General features: G+C 36.0%; 1 protein-coding gene across 5 annotated transcripts in view; it reads right to left on the reverse strand.

The window, feature by feature from the left end:
* Window positions 1-920: 920 nt before the first annotated feature.
* APLF (aprataxin and PNKP like factor) overlaps window positions 921-18,003 on the reverse strand; it is a 145,558-nt gene continuing 128,475 nt past the window's right edge. For 4 of the 5 annotated variants that reach the window (XM_037807217.1, XM_037807213.1, XM_037807215.1 and 1 more), the window contains one exon: window positions 2,210-2,481. In XM_037807217.1, coding sequence (XP_037663145.1) covers window positions 2,276-2,481 — 206 coding nt within the window. In that variant the 3' untranslated portion in view covers window positions 2,210-2,275. Of the gene's footprint in view, window positions 1,448-2,209; window positions 2,482-18,003 lie in introns of those variants that run through there. The other variant, XM_037807214.1, reaches the window with a different exon arrangement.

Genomic DNA, 18,003 nt, shown 5'->3' on the forward strand with positions numbered 1-18,003 from the left:
ATGTAATGTGGTCTTTTTTGAGTCTGGCATCTTTCACTTAGTGTAATGTTTTCAAGGTTCTTCCATGTTGTAGCATGTATTAGTACATTCTTTTTTGACTGAGTAATATTCCATTGCAAGGATATATCACATTCTGTTTATCCATTCATCAGTTTATGGACATGGACATTTGGGTTGTTTCCACTTTTTGGCTATTGTGAAGAAAAATTCTATGGACATCAGGGTACACATTTTTGGGTATATATATATATTTTCAATACTCTTGGGTATATACCTGGAGTGAGTTAAAGAATACTTTAAGGATTAAAGTATCAGTGCAGAAATGATGCCCCTGGCATCATGGGATTGAGAACGCCTTCTTGACCAAATGGGGGAAAAGAAGTGAAACAAAATAAAGTTTCAGTGGCTAAGAGATTTCAAATGGAGTCAACAGGTCATTCTGGAGGTTATTCTTATGCATTATATAGGTATTCCTTTTTAGTTTCTAGTGTATTAGAATAGCTTGAAGGAAATATCTGAAATTGTTGAACTGCAATCCAGTAGACTGGCTTCTTGATGATGATTGTATAACTATACAGCTTTTATCATGTGACCATGTGATTGTGAAAACCTTGTGACTGACACTCCCTTTATCTAGTGTATGGGCAGATGAGTAATAAAGACAGAAAATATATAAATAATGGGGGGGATAAGGAGTATGGGATGTTTTGGGTATTCTTGTTTATTTTTTCTTGGAGTAATGAAAATGTTCTAAAATTGATTGTGGTAATGAATACACAACTATATGATGACATTGTGTGCCACTGTATACTTTGGATGGATTATGATATATCTCAGTAAAATTGCATTAAAAATTTATACGTAAAAAAAGTATCAGTGCAGGAATGAGAATAAATTCAAATATTTTATTCATAGTTTTGTAAAGCCTGCAAGACTGAAAGTACATCAGAAGGGGAAAATGAGTTCTCAAATGAAGACAAAGTCAGGATAATAGTTAACAATAATCTAGAGAAATGTTTATTTTTCCATACCTCAGTTTAAGTAACTTTTATTACACAATTACTTGAAAAGACATTTAAAAACACCAAGAAACAATACTGTAAATCTTTTTTTATTGTAAAAATTTTGCTCTTTTGCGATATACATTTTTAGATTCCCTTAGAAGAGAAAATATTAGTGTTTAACAAGGGTGCTTTTGGTTTGGTGATTTATGATTTCAATAATATACTTCCTACCCTGTGAACACATATCCAACTGTTATAAACAATTCTAAACTATATTTCAAAGAGTCTAAGCCACCTAAATTGAAACATATTATATGGCCTAAAATAGTTTAAGTACAGAGACACAGAGAAGTAATCACTTCATAAAAATTGGAGAATAAGTGTTTTTTCTTGATAGAAGAAGCCAGGATTTTGAACACTGGGAGACAACTTGGTACTCTCATCTGAGGACAAAAGAACAAATGTCATTTGAGAAAATTGTGGTTAAAAACTATTTCTCTACTCTTAATGTAAAGAACAGCACATTGACAGTTAAAATAATCAGGTGAGACCAGTTTGAAAATTAATGTGAAATTCTTTGAGTCTTTCTACTTCTAAACTCTGACATACAGTAAAATTACAGTAGACGTGGAACACAAATAACGTTCCCTACACAATGAACATTTTTCTTCCATAGCCTCGTTGAAACTCTGTTTAGTACCCATTTGATATTAATTTCTCCAAGTTCCAAAGAATAAAAGTATATGAAATAACAAAGCTCCAATCTAGGGTAATAAAGCAAATTATAGCCACTACATGACGGCTGTCATTTTTCAAAAGCTTAGTTCTGCTCGAAGAATTACTTAAATAGCATCGAAAGAGGCCAGCTTTCCCACCCATGACGCAATTTGCCTGTTTATATTTACATGGTATTATTTAAAGAGAGTCTTTTGAAAAAAGACAAAAATTCGTTGCAAACCTATGGCTTTTACTTTTTATTTACCAACAAAGTACATGAAAAAATATCAATTATTATTCTTTAACGTCTCTGTTTCCTATTTCCAGATGCTTTAAATAGAATAGAAAAAGCAAGTCAACAAAAATAAATGCCATCCACTACATTAAAGGCTGACATTTCAACGTCTCATTTACAAGTTAATAGTAAAAGTCCTAACCATCAAAAGAAGGAAAAGAATTACGGATTAAGTGCCTCCTTAGTTCCTGGATTTTTTTTTTTTTTTTTTCCATAAGGAGAAAGTAAATGTGAGCCATATATTATTGCAGAAAAAGAGTTACTTTTTTCTTTTCATAAATTTTTTTGCTTCTTTCAAAAGTTCTTCAACATCTTCCTTTTCTTGGTCTTCCTTTTCCGGCTCCCAGTCAGAGTCTTCATCTGTTGGCTCATACTCTTCTTCTTCCTTATCATCTAGAAAGCTGTCATCCAAGTCATGCTCACTGGGTTGCCCAACATTATCACTGTCATCTAAAATGTTTCCCACTGAAAAACAGAAGATTGGTACACAACACGTCATTCACAACTCAGATTGGGATTAGAGATGTCTAGTGTAAGATGTCTTTCTACATCAAGAGGAATCAATTTAACTTTCTACGTAACTACTACAGATTTCTAGAAAGGACATTAAAATGACCATTTGTTATTTGTTTTTCTAACCTTTATCACCATGGTGCTCCTGAGACTAAAATGCCCCATGAGATTCATAATAATGGTTCCTCTGACTGACAAGTCTAGGCTGTTCCACAAATCACATGAGAAGATATGAGTTTAGGTCCACTGGAAAGTGTAGTTAATAGATCTAAGATATTCTTACAGTTCATGTTTCAGTAAAATTAGGATTCCTGTGATAAGAGCCATTAGAATTTACAGATTTCCAAATAATATTATAATACTAGAATTTTTGTCTTCAAATTAATTTCTTTCCTCATCCCACTCTTTCCACAGTAATCAACAGAGTTCATTCAAAATAAGGCAGTGAAAGACTCTAGGAGGATGTGGAGCATTTTTTAAAATTCAGTTTTATTGAGATATATTCACATATCATATAATCATCCATGGTGTACAATCAACTGTTCACAGTACTATCATATAGTTGTGCATTCATCACCACAATCTATTTTTGAACATCTTCCTTACACCAAAAGGAATAAGAATAAAAAATAAAAGTAAAAAAAGAACACCCAAATCATTCCATCCCTCCATCCCACCTTATTTTTCATTTAGTTTTTGTCCCCATTTTTCTACTCATCCATCCATATAGATGGATAAAGAAGAGTGTGACCACCAGGTTTTCACAATCACACAGTCACACCATGCAAGCTACATAGTTATGCAATTCTCTTCAAGAATCAAGGCTACTGGGGTAGAGTTCGACAGTTTCAAGCATTTCCTTCAAGCTATTCCAATATACTAAAACCTAAAAAGGGATATCTATATAGTACATAAGAATGTCCACCAGAGTGACCTCTTGACTCCATTTGAAATCTCTCAGCCACTGAAGCTTTATTTCGTTTCATTTCGTATCCCCCTTTTGGTCAAGAAGATGTTCTCCATCCCACGATGTTGGGTCCAGATTCATTCCTGGAGTTATATCCTGTGTTGCCAGGAAGATTTAGACCCCTGGGAGTCAGGTCCCACATAGTGGGGAGGGCAGTGAGTTCACCTGCTGAGTTGGCTTAGCTAGAAAGAGAGGGCCACGATGTGGGACATTAAAGAAACAACTAGGAAGATTCTATCTGGAAATCTTCTGAATGGCAGAGGACAATCCTTTGATGAACAGCAAATGTATAAGTTAAAAATATTAAATGCATGCACTTTTATATATGCGTTGGATAACTTCTTCCTAAAATGTTCACATGCAATAGATATAATTTAAATGAAAATCAAGGAATTTGATAGGAAACAATGAGAATGACAGCAAAGTAATTTATTCTCTGAACTATAGTCCAATACATTTATATTTGTCTTAATATCACACTCAATCCACAGGGAATTTGAGACAGCTTATAATGATAATAACTATAATTCAATAATAAAATACAAGTATAAACTAAGAAGATGAAAAAGAAGAATACAAATATGCCAATATCAATTTTAACATCATTATTATAAATTGAGCATCAAATTTCTTCCTGGTTTTCTTGGTAGCCAAGGCTAAAAAGGGAGACATAATGTAACTCACACAATTCTCATTAACATAAAGTAGGAAACACAAAGTTCCTTAGAGGAAACCTTGTATTATATTCACTTACGTACGTATCTTCTGTAAGCATCTTGAGGGCACTTTTTAAGTCTAACTAGTCTCAATTTCCCCTAATACTTTTATGATAGAATGCATTTTAAAGCATTTAGAGGATAATTTGCAGTTGGGGAAGGGGGTGAGGAGGAAAGCACATCAATATCTCTATTCGGTTTTCTTCTTGGAAGTATCCCATATACATAGTTATTTAACGATATCTTGATAAACAGTCTCCCTTCAGATTCAAAAATTATCTTAGCAGATTTACAAAAAAAAAAAAAAAGACAAAATCTTAAACCAAACCTCAGCTCCCCTCCTACCTTGTTGGCTATTCCTTCTAGTCTTCTTTGCCTCATCTTTTTCATCTTCTCAAACTCTATATTTTGGAATGCCCCAAATTTCAGTTTGGAAATTCTTCTCTAACTCATTCCTTAGATCCAGTCTTATATCCTGGATTCCCAAATTTATACCTTAAACCCTGACTTCTTGCCCTGAATTCCAGACTCACTTATCTGTCTATGCATTATTTCCACTTGAACAACAGGCATCTGAAACTTAACATTTTCAGAACCAAACTCTTGAGTCTCCTCACCTAAATGTGGTCATCCTCTAGTTAGTTCTGAGTATATGACTTCTCGAACTTTCAAAGTTTCAAGATGTTTTGGCAAGAAACCTTGTCTTGAATCCCCTTACACCCAACACTGCAAACCCAGTATTCAATGTCAACAAATCCTATTGGTTCTACCTTAAAAATATATCCACTACATCCACTCAAACATCCTGGTCAAAACACCATCACCTACCTGGACTCTTGCAATAGCCTCCTATCTAGGATCCTTGCTTCCATTCTAGTCTATTCTCCACAAACAATAGTTTGTATCAGTCAGATGTCACTTCAAAGCCTTCCAATAACTTTCTATCGTACTCTGAATAAAATTTGAGGTCTTTACTTGCAGGACTTCGCATATAAGACCTTACGCAACTGGTTGACTATTAGCTTTTCTGATTTCATCTCCTACCACTCTCCTTAATCTTTGTTCCAATTCTATCCTCCCTTGCTGCTCCTTGAACAGTCCAAGTATGATCTTCCCTAGGACTTCTGAACTCACTGTTACATTGCCTGGCATACTCTTCCCCCCAGATAACCATCTGACTGACTTGCTCCCCTCTTCAGACCTCTGCTTTAATGTCAAACTATCAGAGAGTTCTTTTTCCATCTGATCTAAAATGACACCCTCTTTACACATATTTACACACACATACTCTTGTGCCACTCTATCCCCTTAAAAAGTTTTATTTTTCTTAGCAGTTATCACCACCTGACATCATATAATTGTTTACATGTGCAGTATTCTACAAGAACAGGGCTTTTCCTCTATAGTATCCTCAGCTCCTACAACAGTGCTAACTACGTAGAAGTCACTCAGTACAAATTTGTTGAATATATGAATGAATGAACAAATGAACTATTTGCAAATCAACTGCTGAACAGCTCTAGTTTTACATAAATCCTTCTTAAAACCTTTTCTTTTGATCACTAGACTGCCTGTCTGTCAATATAATGAATTATATAGCAGACTTTTATTTAAATCCGACTAATTAAAGGGACTTTAAGTCTCACTGAACCCTGGAAATCCCTAGCAACTTACTGAGTAGGATCATTTGTTGAGGCAGTAAGCCAGTATTTATCAGAAGAATCCCATCTGTTTCCTCAAAAAATTGTTCATATCTACAAAACTGTTGTTCACATTTGAGTATATTTCTTTTAATAGGAAGTCTGGAATCTAACAAAACCATCTGTAACAAAACTCAATATAGCTGGTGGTCAAATTTCATTCACTTTATTTCACAAGAACAGGTACTTATGCTTTAAATGAAAACACCTGAAGAGCCAAAGTCCTGGCACAAAAGCAGAGACAGGTTTAGAATTCAGCTCTATGTCCTTTGTCAGTGGTATAACAAACTTCGTAGTGGGGTATGAAATGCTAACATGTGACTATCTGTGGAACCAATAAATTAATAGCTCCCCTGTAGCAAATTCAATCAATGACTTTAAAAATTACACAAGGCAAATGCCATCTAGATGGGAGTTTACTTTCTTTTTCATTGCTAGCAGTGATTGAAGTCATTTTTAGAGAAGTATTAGTTTCTGTCTTTCGATATAAGTAGAGCAAGAAGATAATGAAACCTTCCTTACTTGGAAAATGTTCTGCACCAGTAAGCCTACTGATTTAAATTACTAAATGATTTCCTGAATTGTGGGAACAATCTCAGGAAGTAGAGCTCTTTACACCTGAAATAATATGGCTATCACCTAACTTGGGAATAAAATGTCTATCTTTATCATAAAACTAATATGCTTTTGTGCAAAAAGGATATGGAAAATACTGAAAGCAGAAAAACAAAATACATGAATGTATTCTTTAACTAGCAAGCTGAACCATAAACCATGGTATCTGGATATCCAAATTTAAAATGATGAAACTAGCAGAGTTCAGGTAAATCTTGCTATAGTACTGTTTTCTATATAAAAATTTCAAAGAAAGCTTCTCATACATGGAAGCTTCTTAGAGAACCTGACAACTCAGTCATGAGAAGGCTCACGCCACAGAAAACTGCATGCCATAGAAAATCCCAAGCCATCCCCAAATCCTAGTATTTTACAGAGAATGCCATGGTTAGTGAAAAGCTCACTGAAGCAAAAAACTAATAAAAGTAATATTACAGATGCAGCAGTAGCTGTTTAATTTTTAGTAATAAGTAACAAAAAATCATTTTGTGATTTTATTTTTTGTAGTTTTAAAATCCAACAACTAGAGGAAGTTGAACAACGAATCAGTGACCTGGAAGATGACAGAATGGAAAATGAAAGCATAAAAGAAAGAATGGGGAAAAAAATTGAAAAACTCGAAATGGACCTCAGGGATATGATAGATAATATGAAACGTCCGAATATAAGACTCATTGGTGTCCCAGAAGGGGAAGAAAAGGGTAAAGGTCTAGGAAGAGTATTCAAAGAAATTGTTGGGGAAAACTTCCCAAATCTTCTAAACAACATAAATACACAAATCATAAATGCTCAGCGAACTCCAAATAGAATAAATCCAAAAAAACCCACTCCGAGACATATACTGATCACACTGTCAAACATAGAAGAGAAGGAGCAAGTTCTGAAAGCAGCAAGAGAAAAGCAATTCACCACATACAAAGGAAACAGCATAAGACTAAGTAGTGACTACTCAGCAGCCACCATGGAGGCGAGAAGGCAGTGGCACGATATATTTAAAATTCTGAGTGAGAGGAATTTCCAGCCAAGAATACTTTATCCAGCAAAGCTCTCCTTCAAATTTGAGGGAGAGCTTAAATTTTTCACAGACAAAGAAATGCTGAGAGAATTTGCTAACAAGAGACCTGCCCTACTGGAGATACTAAAGGGAGCCCTACAGACAGAGAAACAAAGACAGGACAGAGAGACTTGGAGAAAGGTTCAGTACTAAAGAGATTCGGTATGGGTACAATAAAGGATATTAATAGAGAGAGGGAAAAATATGGCAAACATAATCCAAAGGATAAGATGGCCGATTCAAGAAATGCCTTCACGGTTTTAACGTTGAATGTAAATGGATTAAACTCCCCAATTAAAAGATATAGATTCGCAGAATGGATCAAAAAAAATGAACCATCAATATGTTGCATACAAGAGACTCATCTTAGACACAGGGACACAAAGAAACTGAAAGTGAAAGGATGGAAAAAAATATTTCATGCAAGCTACAGCCAAAAGAAAGCAGGTGTAGCAATATTAATCTCAGATAAAATAGACTTTAAATGCAGGGATGTTTTGAGAGACAAAGAAGGCCACTACATACTAATAAAAGGGGCAATTCAGCAAGAAGAAATAACAATCATAAATGTCTATGCGCCCAATCAAGGTGCCACAAAATACATGAGAGAAACATTGGCAAAACTAAAGGAAGCAATTGATGTTTCCACAATAATTGTGGGAGACTTCAACACATCACTCTCTCCTATAGATAGATCAACCAGACAGAAGACCAATAAGGAAATTGAAAACCTAAACAATCTGATAAATGAATTAGATTTAACAGACATCTACAGGACATTACATCCCAAATCACCAGGATACACATACTTTTCTAGTGCTCACGGAACTTTCTCCAGAATAGATCATATGCTGGGACATAAAACAAGCCTCAATAAATTTAAAAAGATTGAAATTATTCAAAGCACATTCTCTGACCACAATGGAATACAATTAGAAGTCAATAACCATCAGAGACTTAGAAAATTCACAAATACCTGGAGGTTAAACAACACACTCCTAAACAATCAGTGGGTTAAAGAAGAAATAGCAAGAGAAATTGCTAAATATATAGAGACGAATGAAAATGAGAACACAACATACCAAAACCTATGGGATGCAGCAAAAAGCAGTGCTAAGGGGGAAATTTATAGCACTAAACGCATATATTAAAAAGGAAGAAAGAGCCAAAATCAAAGAACTAATGGATCAACTGAAGAAGCTAGAAAATGAACAGCAAACCAATCCTAAACCAAGTACAAGAAAAGAAATAACAAGGATTAAAGCAGAAATAAATGACATAGAGAACAAAAAAACAATAGAAAGGATAAATATCACCAAAAGTTGGTTCTTTGAGAAGATCAACAAGATTGACAAGCCCCTAGCTAGACTGACAAAATCAAAAAGAGAGAAGACCCATATAAACAAAATAATGAATGAAAAAGGTGACATAACTGCAGATCCTGAAGAAATTAAAAAAATTATAAGAGGATATTATGAACAACTGTATGGCAACAAACTGGATAATGTAGAAGAAATGGACAATTTCCTGGAAACATATGAACAACCCAGACTGACCAGAGAAGAAATAGAAGACCTCAATCAACCCATCACAAGCAAAGAGATCCAATCAGTCATCAAAAATCTTCCCACAAATAAATGCCCAGGGCCAGATGGCTTCACAGGGGAATTCTACCAAACTTTCCAGAAAGAACTGACACCAATCTTACTCAAACTCTTTCAAAACATTGAAAAAAATGGAACACTACCTAACTCATTTTATGAAGCTAACATCAATCTAATACCAAAACCAGGCAAAGATGCTACAAAAAAGGAAAACTACCGGCCAATCTCCCTAATGAATATAGATGCAAAAATCCTCAACAAAATACTTGCAAATCGAATCCAAAGACACATTAAAAAAATCATACACCATGACCAAGTGGGGTTCATTCCAGGCATGCAAGGATGGTTCAACATAAGAAAAACAATCAATGTATTACAACACATTAAAAACTCGAAAGGGAAAAATCAATTGATCATCTCAATAGATGCTGAAAAAGCATTTGACAAAATCCAACATCCGTTTTTGATAAAAACACTTCAAAAGGTAGGAATTGAAGGAAACTTCCTCAACATGATAAAGAGCATATATGAAAAACCCACAGCTAGCATAGTACTCAATGGTGAGAGACTGAAAGCCTTCCCTCTAAGATCAGGAAGAAGACAAGGATGCCCGCTGTCACCACTGTTATTCAACATTGTGCTGGAAGTGCTAGCCAGGGCAATCCGGCAAGACAAAGAAATAAAAGGCATCCAAATTGGAAAAGAAGAAGTAAAACTGTCATTGTTTGCAGATGATATGATCTTATATCTAGAAAACCCTGAGAAATCAACAATACACCTACTAGAGCTAATAAACAAATTTAGCAAAGTAGCGGGATACAAGATTAATGCACATAAGTCAGTAATGTTTCTATATGCTAGAAATGAACAAACTGAAGAGACACTCAAGAAAAAGATACCATTTTCAATAGCAACTAAAAAAATCAAGTACCTAGGAATAAACTTAACCAAAGATGTAAAAGACCTATACAAAGAAAACTACATAACTCTACTAAAAGAAATAGAAGGGGACCTTAAAAGATGGAAAAATATTCCATGTTCATGGATAGGAAGGCTAAATGTCATTAAGATGTCAATTCTACCCAAACTCATCTACAGATTCAATGCAATCCCAATCAAAATTCCAACAACCTACTTTGCAGACTTGGAAAAGCTAGTTATCAAATTTATTTGGAAAGGGAAGATGCCTCGAATTGCTAAAGACACTCTAAAAAAGAAAAACGAAGTGGGAGGACTTACACTCCCTGACTTTGAAGCTTATTATAAAGCCACAGTTGCCAAAACAGCATGGTACTGGCACAAAGATAGACATATAGATCAATGGAATCGAATTGAGAATTCAGAGATAGACCCTCAGATCTATGGCCGACTGATCTTTGATAAGGCCCCCAAAGTCACCGAACTGAGCCATAATGGTCTTTTCAACAAATGGGGCTGGGAGAGTTGGATATCCATATCCAAAAGAATGAAAGAGGACCCCTACCTCACACCCTACACAAAAATTAACTCAAAATGGACCAAAGATCTCAATATAAAAGAAAGTACCATAAAACTCCTAGAAGATAATGTAGGAAAACATCTTCAAGACCTTGTATTAGGAGGCCACTTCCTAGACTTTACACCCAAAGCACAAGCAACAAAAGAGAAAATAGATAAATGGGAACTCCTCAAGCTTAGAAGTTTCTGCACCTCAAAGGAATTTCTCAAAAAGGTAAAGAGGCAGCCAACTCAATGGGAAAAAATTTTTGGAAACCATGTATCTGACAAAAGACTGATATCTTGCATATACAAAGAAATCCTACAACTCAATGACAATAATACAGACAGCCCAATTATAAAATGGGCAAAAGATATGAAAAGACAGTTCTCTGAAGAGGAAATACAAATGGCCAAGAAACACATGAAAAAATGTTCAGCTTCACTAGCTATTAGAGAGATGCAAATTAAGACCACAATGAGATACCATCTAACACCGGTTAGAATGGCTGCCATTAAACAAACAGGAAACTACAAATGCTGGAGGGGATGTGGAGAAATTGGAACTCTTATTCATTGTTGGTGGGACTGTATAATGGTTCAGCCACTCTGGAAGTCAGTCTGGCAGTTCCTTAGAAAACTAGATATAGAGCTACCATTCGATCCAGCGATTGCACTTCTCGGTATATACCCGGAAGATCGGAAAGCAGTGACACGAACAGATATCTGCACGCCAATGTTCATAGCAGCATTATTCACAATTGCCAAGAGATGGAAACAACCCAAATGTCCTTCAACAGATGAGTGGATAAATAAAATGTGGTATATACACACGATGGAATACTACGCGGCAGTAAGAAGGAACAATCTCGTGAAACATATGACAACATGGATGAACCTTGAAGACATAATGCTGAGCGAAATAAGCCAGGCACAAAAAGAGAAATATTATATGCTACCACTAATGTGAACTTTGAAAAATGTAAAACAAATGGTTTATAATGTAGAATGTAGGGGAACTAGCAGTAGAGAGCAATTAAGGAAGGGGGAACAATAATCCAAGAAGAACAGATAAGCTATTTAACGTTCTGGGGATGCCCAGAAATGACTATGGTCTGTTAATTTCTGATGGATGTAGTAGGAACAAGTTCACTGAAATGTTGCTATATTATGTAACTTTCTTGGGGTAAAGTAGGAACATGTTGGAAGTTAAGCAGTTATCTTAGGTTAGTTGTCTTTTTCTTACTCCCTTGCTATGGTCTCTTTGAAATGTTCTTTTATTGTATGTTTGTTTTCTTTTAACTTTTTTTTCATACAGTTGATTTGAAAAAAGAAGGGAAAGTTAAAAAAAAAAAAAAAAGAAAAAAGACAATCAAGGAAAAGAAAAAAAAAAAAAAAAAAGATGTAGTGCCCCCTTGAGGAGCCTGTGGAGAATGCAGGGGTATTCGCCTACCCCACCTCCATGGTTGCTAACATGACCACAGACATAGGGGACTGGTGGTTTGATGGGTTGAGCCCTCTACCATAAGTTTTACCCTTGGGAAGACGGTTGCTGCAAAGGAGAGGCTAGGCCTCCCTGTATTTGTGCCTAAGAGTCTCCTCCTGAATGCCTCTTTGTTGCTCAGATGTGGCCCTCTCTCTCTGGCTAAGCCAACTTGAAAGGTGAAATCACTGCCCTCCCCCCTACGTGGGATCAGACACCCAGGGAAGTGAATCTCCCTGGCATCGTGGAATATGACTCCCGGGGAGGAATGTAGACCCGGCATCGTGGGATGGAGAACATCTTCTTGACCAAAAGGGGGATGTGAAAGGAAATGAAATAAGCTTCAGTGGCAGAGAGATTCCAAAACGAGCCGAGAGATCACTCTGGTGGGCACTCTTACGCACACTTTAGACAACCTTTTTTAGGTTCTAAAGAATTGGGGTAGCTGGTGGTGGATACCTGAAACTATTAAACTACAACCCAGAACCCATGAATCTCGAAGACAGTTGTATAAAAATGTAGCTTATGAGGGGTGACAGTGGGATTGGGAATGCCATGAGGACCAAACTCCACTTTGTCTAGTTTATGGATGGATGTGTAGAAAAGTAGGGGAAGCAAACAAACAGACAAAGGTACTTAGTGTTCTTTTTTACTTCAATTGCTCTTTTTCACTCTAATTATTATTCTTGTTATTTTTGTGTGTGTGCTAATGAAGGTGTCAGGGATTGATTTAGGTGATGAATGTACAACTATGTAATGGTACTGTAAACAATCGAAAGTACAATTTGTTTTGTATGACTGCGTGGTATGTGAATATATCTCAATAAAATGATGATAAAAAAAAAAAAAAAATCCAACAGACATCCAAATAATTAAGCAGCATAATGGCACTTAAACATATTCAGAGCCTACAAAATTTTCCTCTAGTATAACTAGCTTATATGGAATAAAATTATTTAATGTATCTGAGAAATCAGAAGCAAGGTGAGGTTGGAAAAAATAAGTCTCTTCTCTATCTTCAATTGGAATGCTAGTTTTTGCTGCTCTTACTTGGTTGTCCATCCTCCCTCACCCATCAAAAAGTCTCTTTAAAAAATAGCATGTTTAAGAGAAAGAGGACTAGACTATTGGGGGTGGAGTCCAAATATGTCCATCATAAACAAGTTCCCAAACAATGAACAAGTCATTAATCAAGTAGAATTTATTTGTTTAAACTATGAATCAAAGGATGTTGATTAAATGATCTCAAAGATCCTTCCTAACTCCAAATTTCTAATTTTAAACCTAAAGTAGAAATATTCATTTTGTGTATAAATCAGTGAAATAATATGAAATGTGGAGACAGGTTGACAGATTGACTACCTGAAGGCAGAACAACAGAAATCAGTTGTCAGTTATATTGAAAAATTGATAGCTTACAATGAACCACCATGATGACAAAAAATAACTTTTAGAAAGAGCAATAAATTCTTTAACATGCTTAAAACATGTTATTAACTATATGATATTAAGTTGGGGTAATTTCTGACTCTTTTATGCAAAGGAATTTGCAATAAAAGAGTGACTACTCTGAAATTTGCAACTAACAATTCCTCCATGATGTTTAAAAGTTCACTGTCAATTCTCTTCCTGAGAACTAAGTCTGCAGAGCTGCTGAAGAGTACTCTGTCAGATGCACCTTAGAAGAAATTGCTGATTTTGCATGGAGAAAGGATCTTTTCAAATAGCTTTTTGGTTTGGGGATTGTTCTAGTTTGCTAATGCTGCCAGAGTGCAAAACACCAGAGATGCATTGGCTTTTATAAAAGGAGGTTTATTTGGTTACATAGTTATAGTCTTAAGGCCATAAAGCATCCAAGGTAACACATCAGCAATCGGTTACCTTCACTGGAGGATGACCAATGGTGTCCGGAAAACCTCTGTTAGCTGGGAAGGCACGTGGCTGGCATATGCTCCAAAGTTCTGGTTTCAAAATGGCTTTCTCCCAGGACGTTCCTTTCTAGGCTGTGGTTCCTCAAAAATGTCACTCTTAGTTGCACTTGGGGTATTTGTCCTCTCTTAGCTTCTCCGGAGCAAGAGTCTGCTTTCAACGGCCATCTTCAAAATGTTTCCCATCTGCAGCTCCTGTGCCTTCTTCAAAGTGTCCCTCTTGGCTGTGGCTCCTCTTCAAAATGTCACTCACAGCTGCACTGAGTTTCCTCTGTTTGTCAGCTCATTTATATGGCTCCACTGATCAAGGCCCACCCTGAATGGGTGGGGCCACGCCTCCATGGAAATTATCTAATCAGAGTTATCACCTGCAGTTGGGTGGGGCACATTCCCATGCAAACAACCTAATCCAAACGTTCCAACTTAATCCCCACTAATATGTCTGCCCCACAAGATTGCATCAAAGAATATGGCTTTTTCTGGGGGACATAATACATTCAAAACAGCACAGGGATATAAGACAACAGATGTCTCAGAGCATATTAATAGCTTAATGCTGATCATTGTTCAGGTTTTCTTGTCCTTTCTTTTTCAGTAGTTTTTAAGACTAACTGGGATGTTAATTTCATTAAATAAACAGATATTTAAAGATATTCCCTCTAAGAATGGAAATATACTAAATACACACAGGAATGATTATTTTTAAATAATGCCTAGTTTTACTACTAAAGACTCATTTTCTTTTGTGTACAAATTGCCTAGTTGCATATTCATATTTTAGCATCAGAAAAAAGGTTTGTGTACTGATCAACTCTTATACATGAGGTTTATTTCTTTGATAAATACCATTGTGTCAGCTTTTCTCATATTCCATATCCTTCCAACTTTCCCCCCACTAAGCAGAAGCTTTTAAAATCTCATTTAAGTCTCACTAATCTTTCTTTAGAGCTTCTTTTCTAGATCTTTTGGTTTCTACAGGCATATCTCAGAGATACTGCAGGTTCTGTTCCAGACCACCATAACAAAGTGAATGTCACAATACAGCAAGTCACACATATTTTTTGGTTTCCCAATTCACATAAAATTTACACTATACTGTAGACTGTTAACTGTGTGATAGCAGTGTGTCTAAAAAAAACAATGTATATACCTTAATTAAAAATACTTTATTGCTAAAAAACGCTAACCACCATCTGAGCCTTCAGTAAATCATCATCCTTTTGCTGGTGGCAGGTCCAGCCTCGATTTGATGGCTGCTGAAGGCTGGGGTGGCTGTGGCAGTTTTCTAAACTAAGAAAACAGTGAAGTTTGCCAATTTTTCCTTTCGCAAAAAGATTTCTTTGTAGCATGTAATGCTGTTTGATAGAAGTTTACCCACAGTAGAACTTCTTTAAAAATTAGAGTTAATCCTCTCAAACCCTGCTTCTGCTTTAGCAACTAAGTTGATGTAATATTCTAAATCCTCTCTTATCATTTCAACAGTGTTCCATATAGAAACCACTTTCTTTGTTCATCCAAAGAAGCAACTCTTCATCCATCTGAGTTTTTATCATGAGACTGCAGCAATTCAATCACAACTTCAAGCTCTACTTCTAATTCTAGTTCTCTTCCTATTTCTACTACATTTGCAGTTACTTCCTCCTCTGAAGTCTTGAACCCCTCAATGTCATCCATGAGGGTTGGAATCACCTTCTTCCAAACTCCTGTTTTGTTTTTTTTAAATGCAATTTTATTGAGATATATTCATACACCCTGTAATCCATCCAAAGTATACAATCAATGGTTCACAGCATCATCATATAGTTGTGCATTCACCGCCACAATCAATATTAGAACATTTTCATTACTCCAAGATAAAGAAAAAAAAATAAAAATAAAAAAGAATACTCAAAACATCCCATATTCCTTATCCCCTCCCCCCTATTATTTATATATTTTTTGCTTTATTTTATTACTCATCTGCCCATACACTGGATAAAGGGAATGTCAGTTACAAGGTTTTCACCATCACAAGGTGTCATGATAAAAGTTTACAGTTATACGATCATCATCAAGAGTCGAGTTTATTGGATTAAAGTTCAATAGATTCAGATATTTATTTCTAGCTATTCTAATGCACTAGAAACTAAAAAGGAATAGCTATATAATGTATAAGAATAACCTCCAGAATGACCTCTCTACTCTACTTGAAATCTCTTAGCCACTAAAACTTTATTTTGTTTCATTTCTTTTTCCCCTTTTGGTCAAGAAGGCATTCACAATTCCATGATGCCAGGCTCAGGCCCATCCCTGGGAGTCATGTCCTAGGTAGGGGATGGCTAGTGAGATTATTTACAGAGTTAGCTGAGAGAGAGAGGCCACATCTGAGCAACAAAAGAGGCTCTCTGGGAGTGACACTTAGGCATAATTCTAAGAAGGCTTAGCTTCTCCTTTGCAGGAGTAAGTTTCGTAAGGGCAAGCCCCAAGATCGAGGGCCTGACTTATTAAATTGGGAGTCTGTAATGTTTGCGAGAATATCAGGAATTTCCCAGGTGGGCAAGTTTAATATTTCCGCATTTTCCCTCAGACCCTCAATGGGACTTTGCAAATACTTTTTTTATTTTCTGCCCAAACTATTCTGGGATATATTGGGGTATTACATTAATCTGTACAGAATAACATGATCTCATTTCCTATTCTAGGTTCCATGTAATTACGTTGTTTAAATAAACTGACCATACAGGCTAAATTAGATAGTGTTCTACAGAGAATATAAGTTTTGTACCAAATAAACATCTCTTAAATGACAGTTAAAACTCAGGAATAGATATGACTGCTGTAAGAGTTTACAATCTAGGGACTTTTACAATAAGCCTTATTGAACATTCTGTACTCCTGCATCGTTGATAGCCCAATCTCTGCCCACGCGCTATTCCTTGATAACCTATGCTCTCGAATTCAATCCTCAGCATTTGCTCATTATAGTTAGTTTGTATTAGTGGGGTCTTACAATATTTGTTCTTTCATTTCTGGCTTATTTCACTCAACATAATGTCCTCAAGGTTCATTCACTTAGTTACATGCCTCACAAATTCATTCCTTCTTGTAGCTGCTCAACATTCCATTGTATATACACACCACAGTTCGCCCTTCTGTTCACACACTGATGTACCCCAAACTCCTGTTAATGTTGCTATTTTGACCTCCTCCTATGAATCATGAATATTTCTAATGGCATCTAAATGGTGACTCTTTTCCAGAAAGTTTTCAATTTACTTTGCCAGAGGAATCACTATGGCAGCTATAGCCTTGTGAGATGTATTTCTTAAATAATAAGACTTGAAAGTCAAAATTTCACCTTGATCCATGGGTGGCAGAATGGGTACTGTGGAAGCAGGCATGAAAACAACATTCATCTCATTGTATATCTCCATCAGAGTGCTTGGGTGACCAGGTGTATTGTCAATGAGCAGTAAGATTTTGAAAAGAACCTTTTTTTTTTTTTTTTTCTGAGCAGTAGGTCTCAATCGTGGGCCTAAAATACTAAGTAAACCATGTTGTAAATAGATATGCAGTCATCAGCCTCTGTTGTTCCATTTATAGAGCACAGACAGAGTAGATTTAGCATAAGTCTTAAAGGCCCTAGGATTTTTGGAATGGTAAATAAGCATTGGCATCAGCTTAAAATCACCAGCTGCATTAACCCCTAAAAAGAGAGTCAGTTTGTCCTTTGAAGCTTTTGAAGCCAACCACTGACTTCTCAAACTATGAAAGTCCTAGATGATGTCTTCTTTCAATAAAGGGCTGTTTTGTCTCCATTGAAAATCTGTTGTTTAGTGTAGTCACTTTCATCAATGATCTCAGCTAGATTTTTGGATAACTTGCTGCAGCTTCTACATCAGCACTTGCTGCTTCACCTTGTACTTTGATGTTATGGAGATGGCTTCTTTCC

Source organism: Choloepus didactylus, chromosome 17 (genome assembly GCF_015220235.1).
Source record: "Choloepus didactylus isolate mChoDid1 chromosome 17, mChoDid1.pri, whole genome shotgun sequence".
NCBI lineage: Eukaryota > Metazoa > Chordata > Mammalia > Pilosa > Megalonychidae > Choloepus > Choloepus didactylus.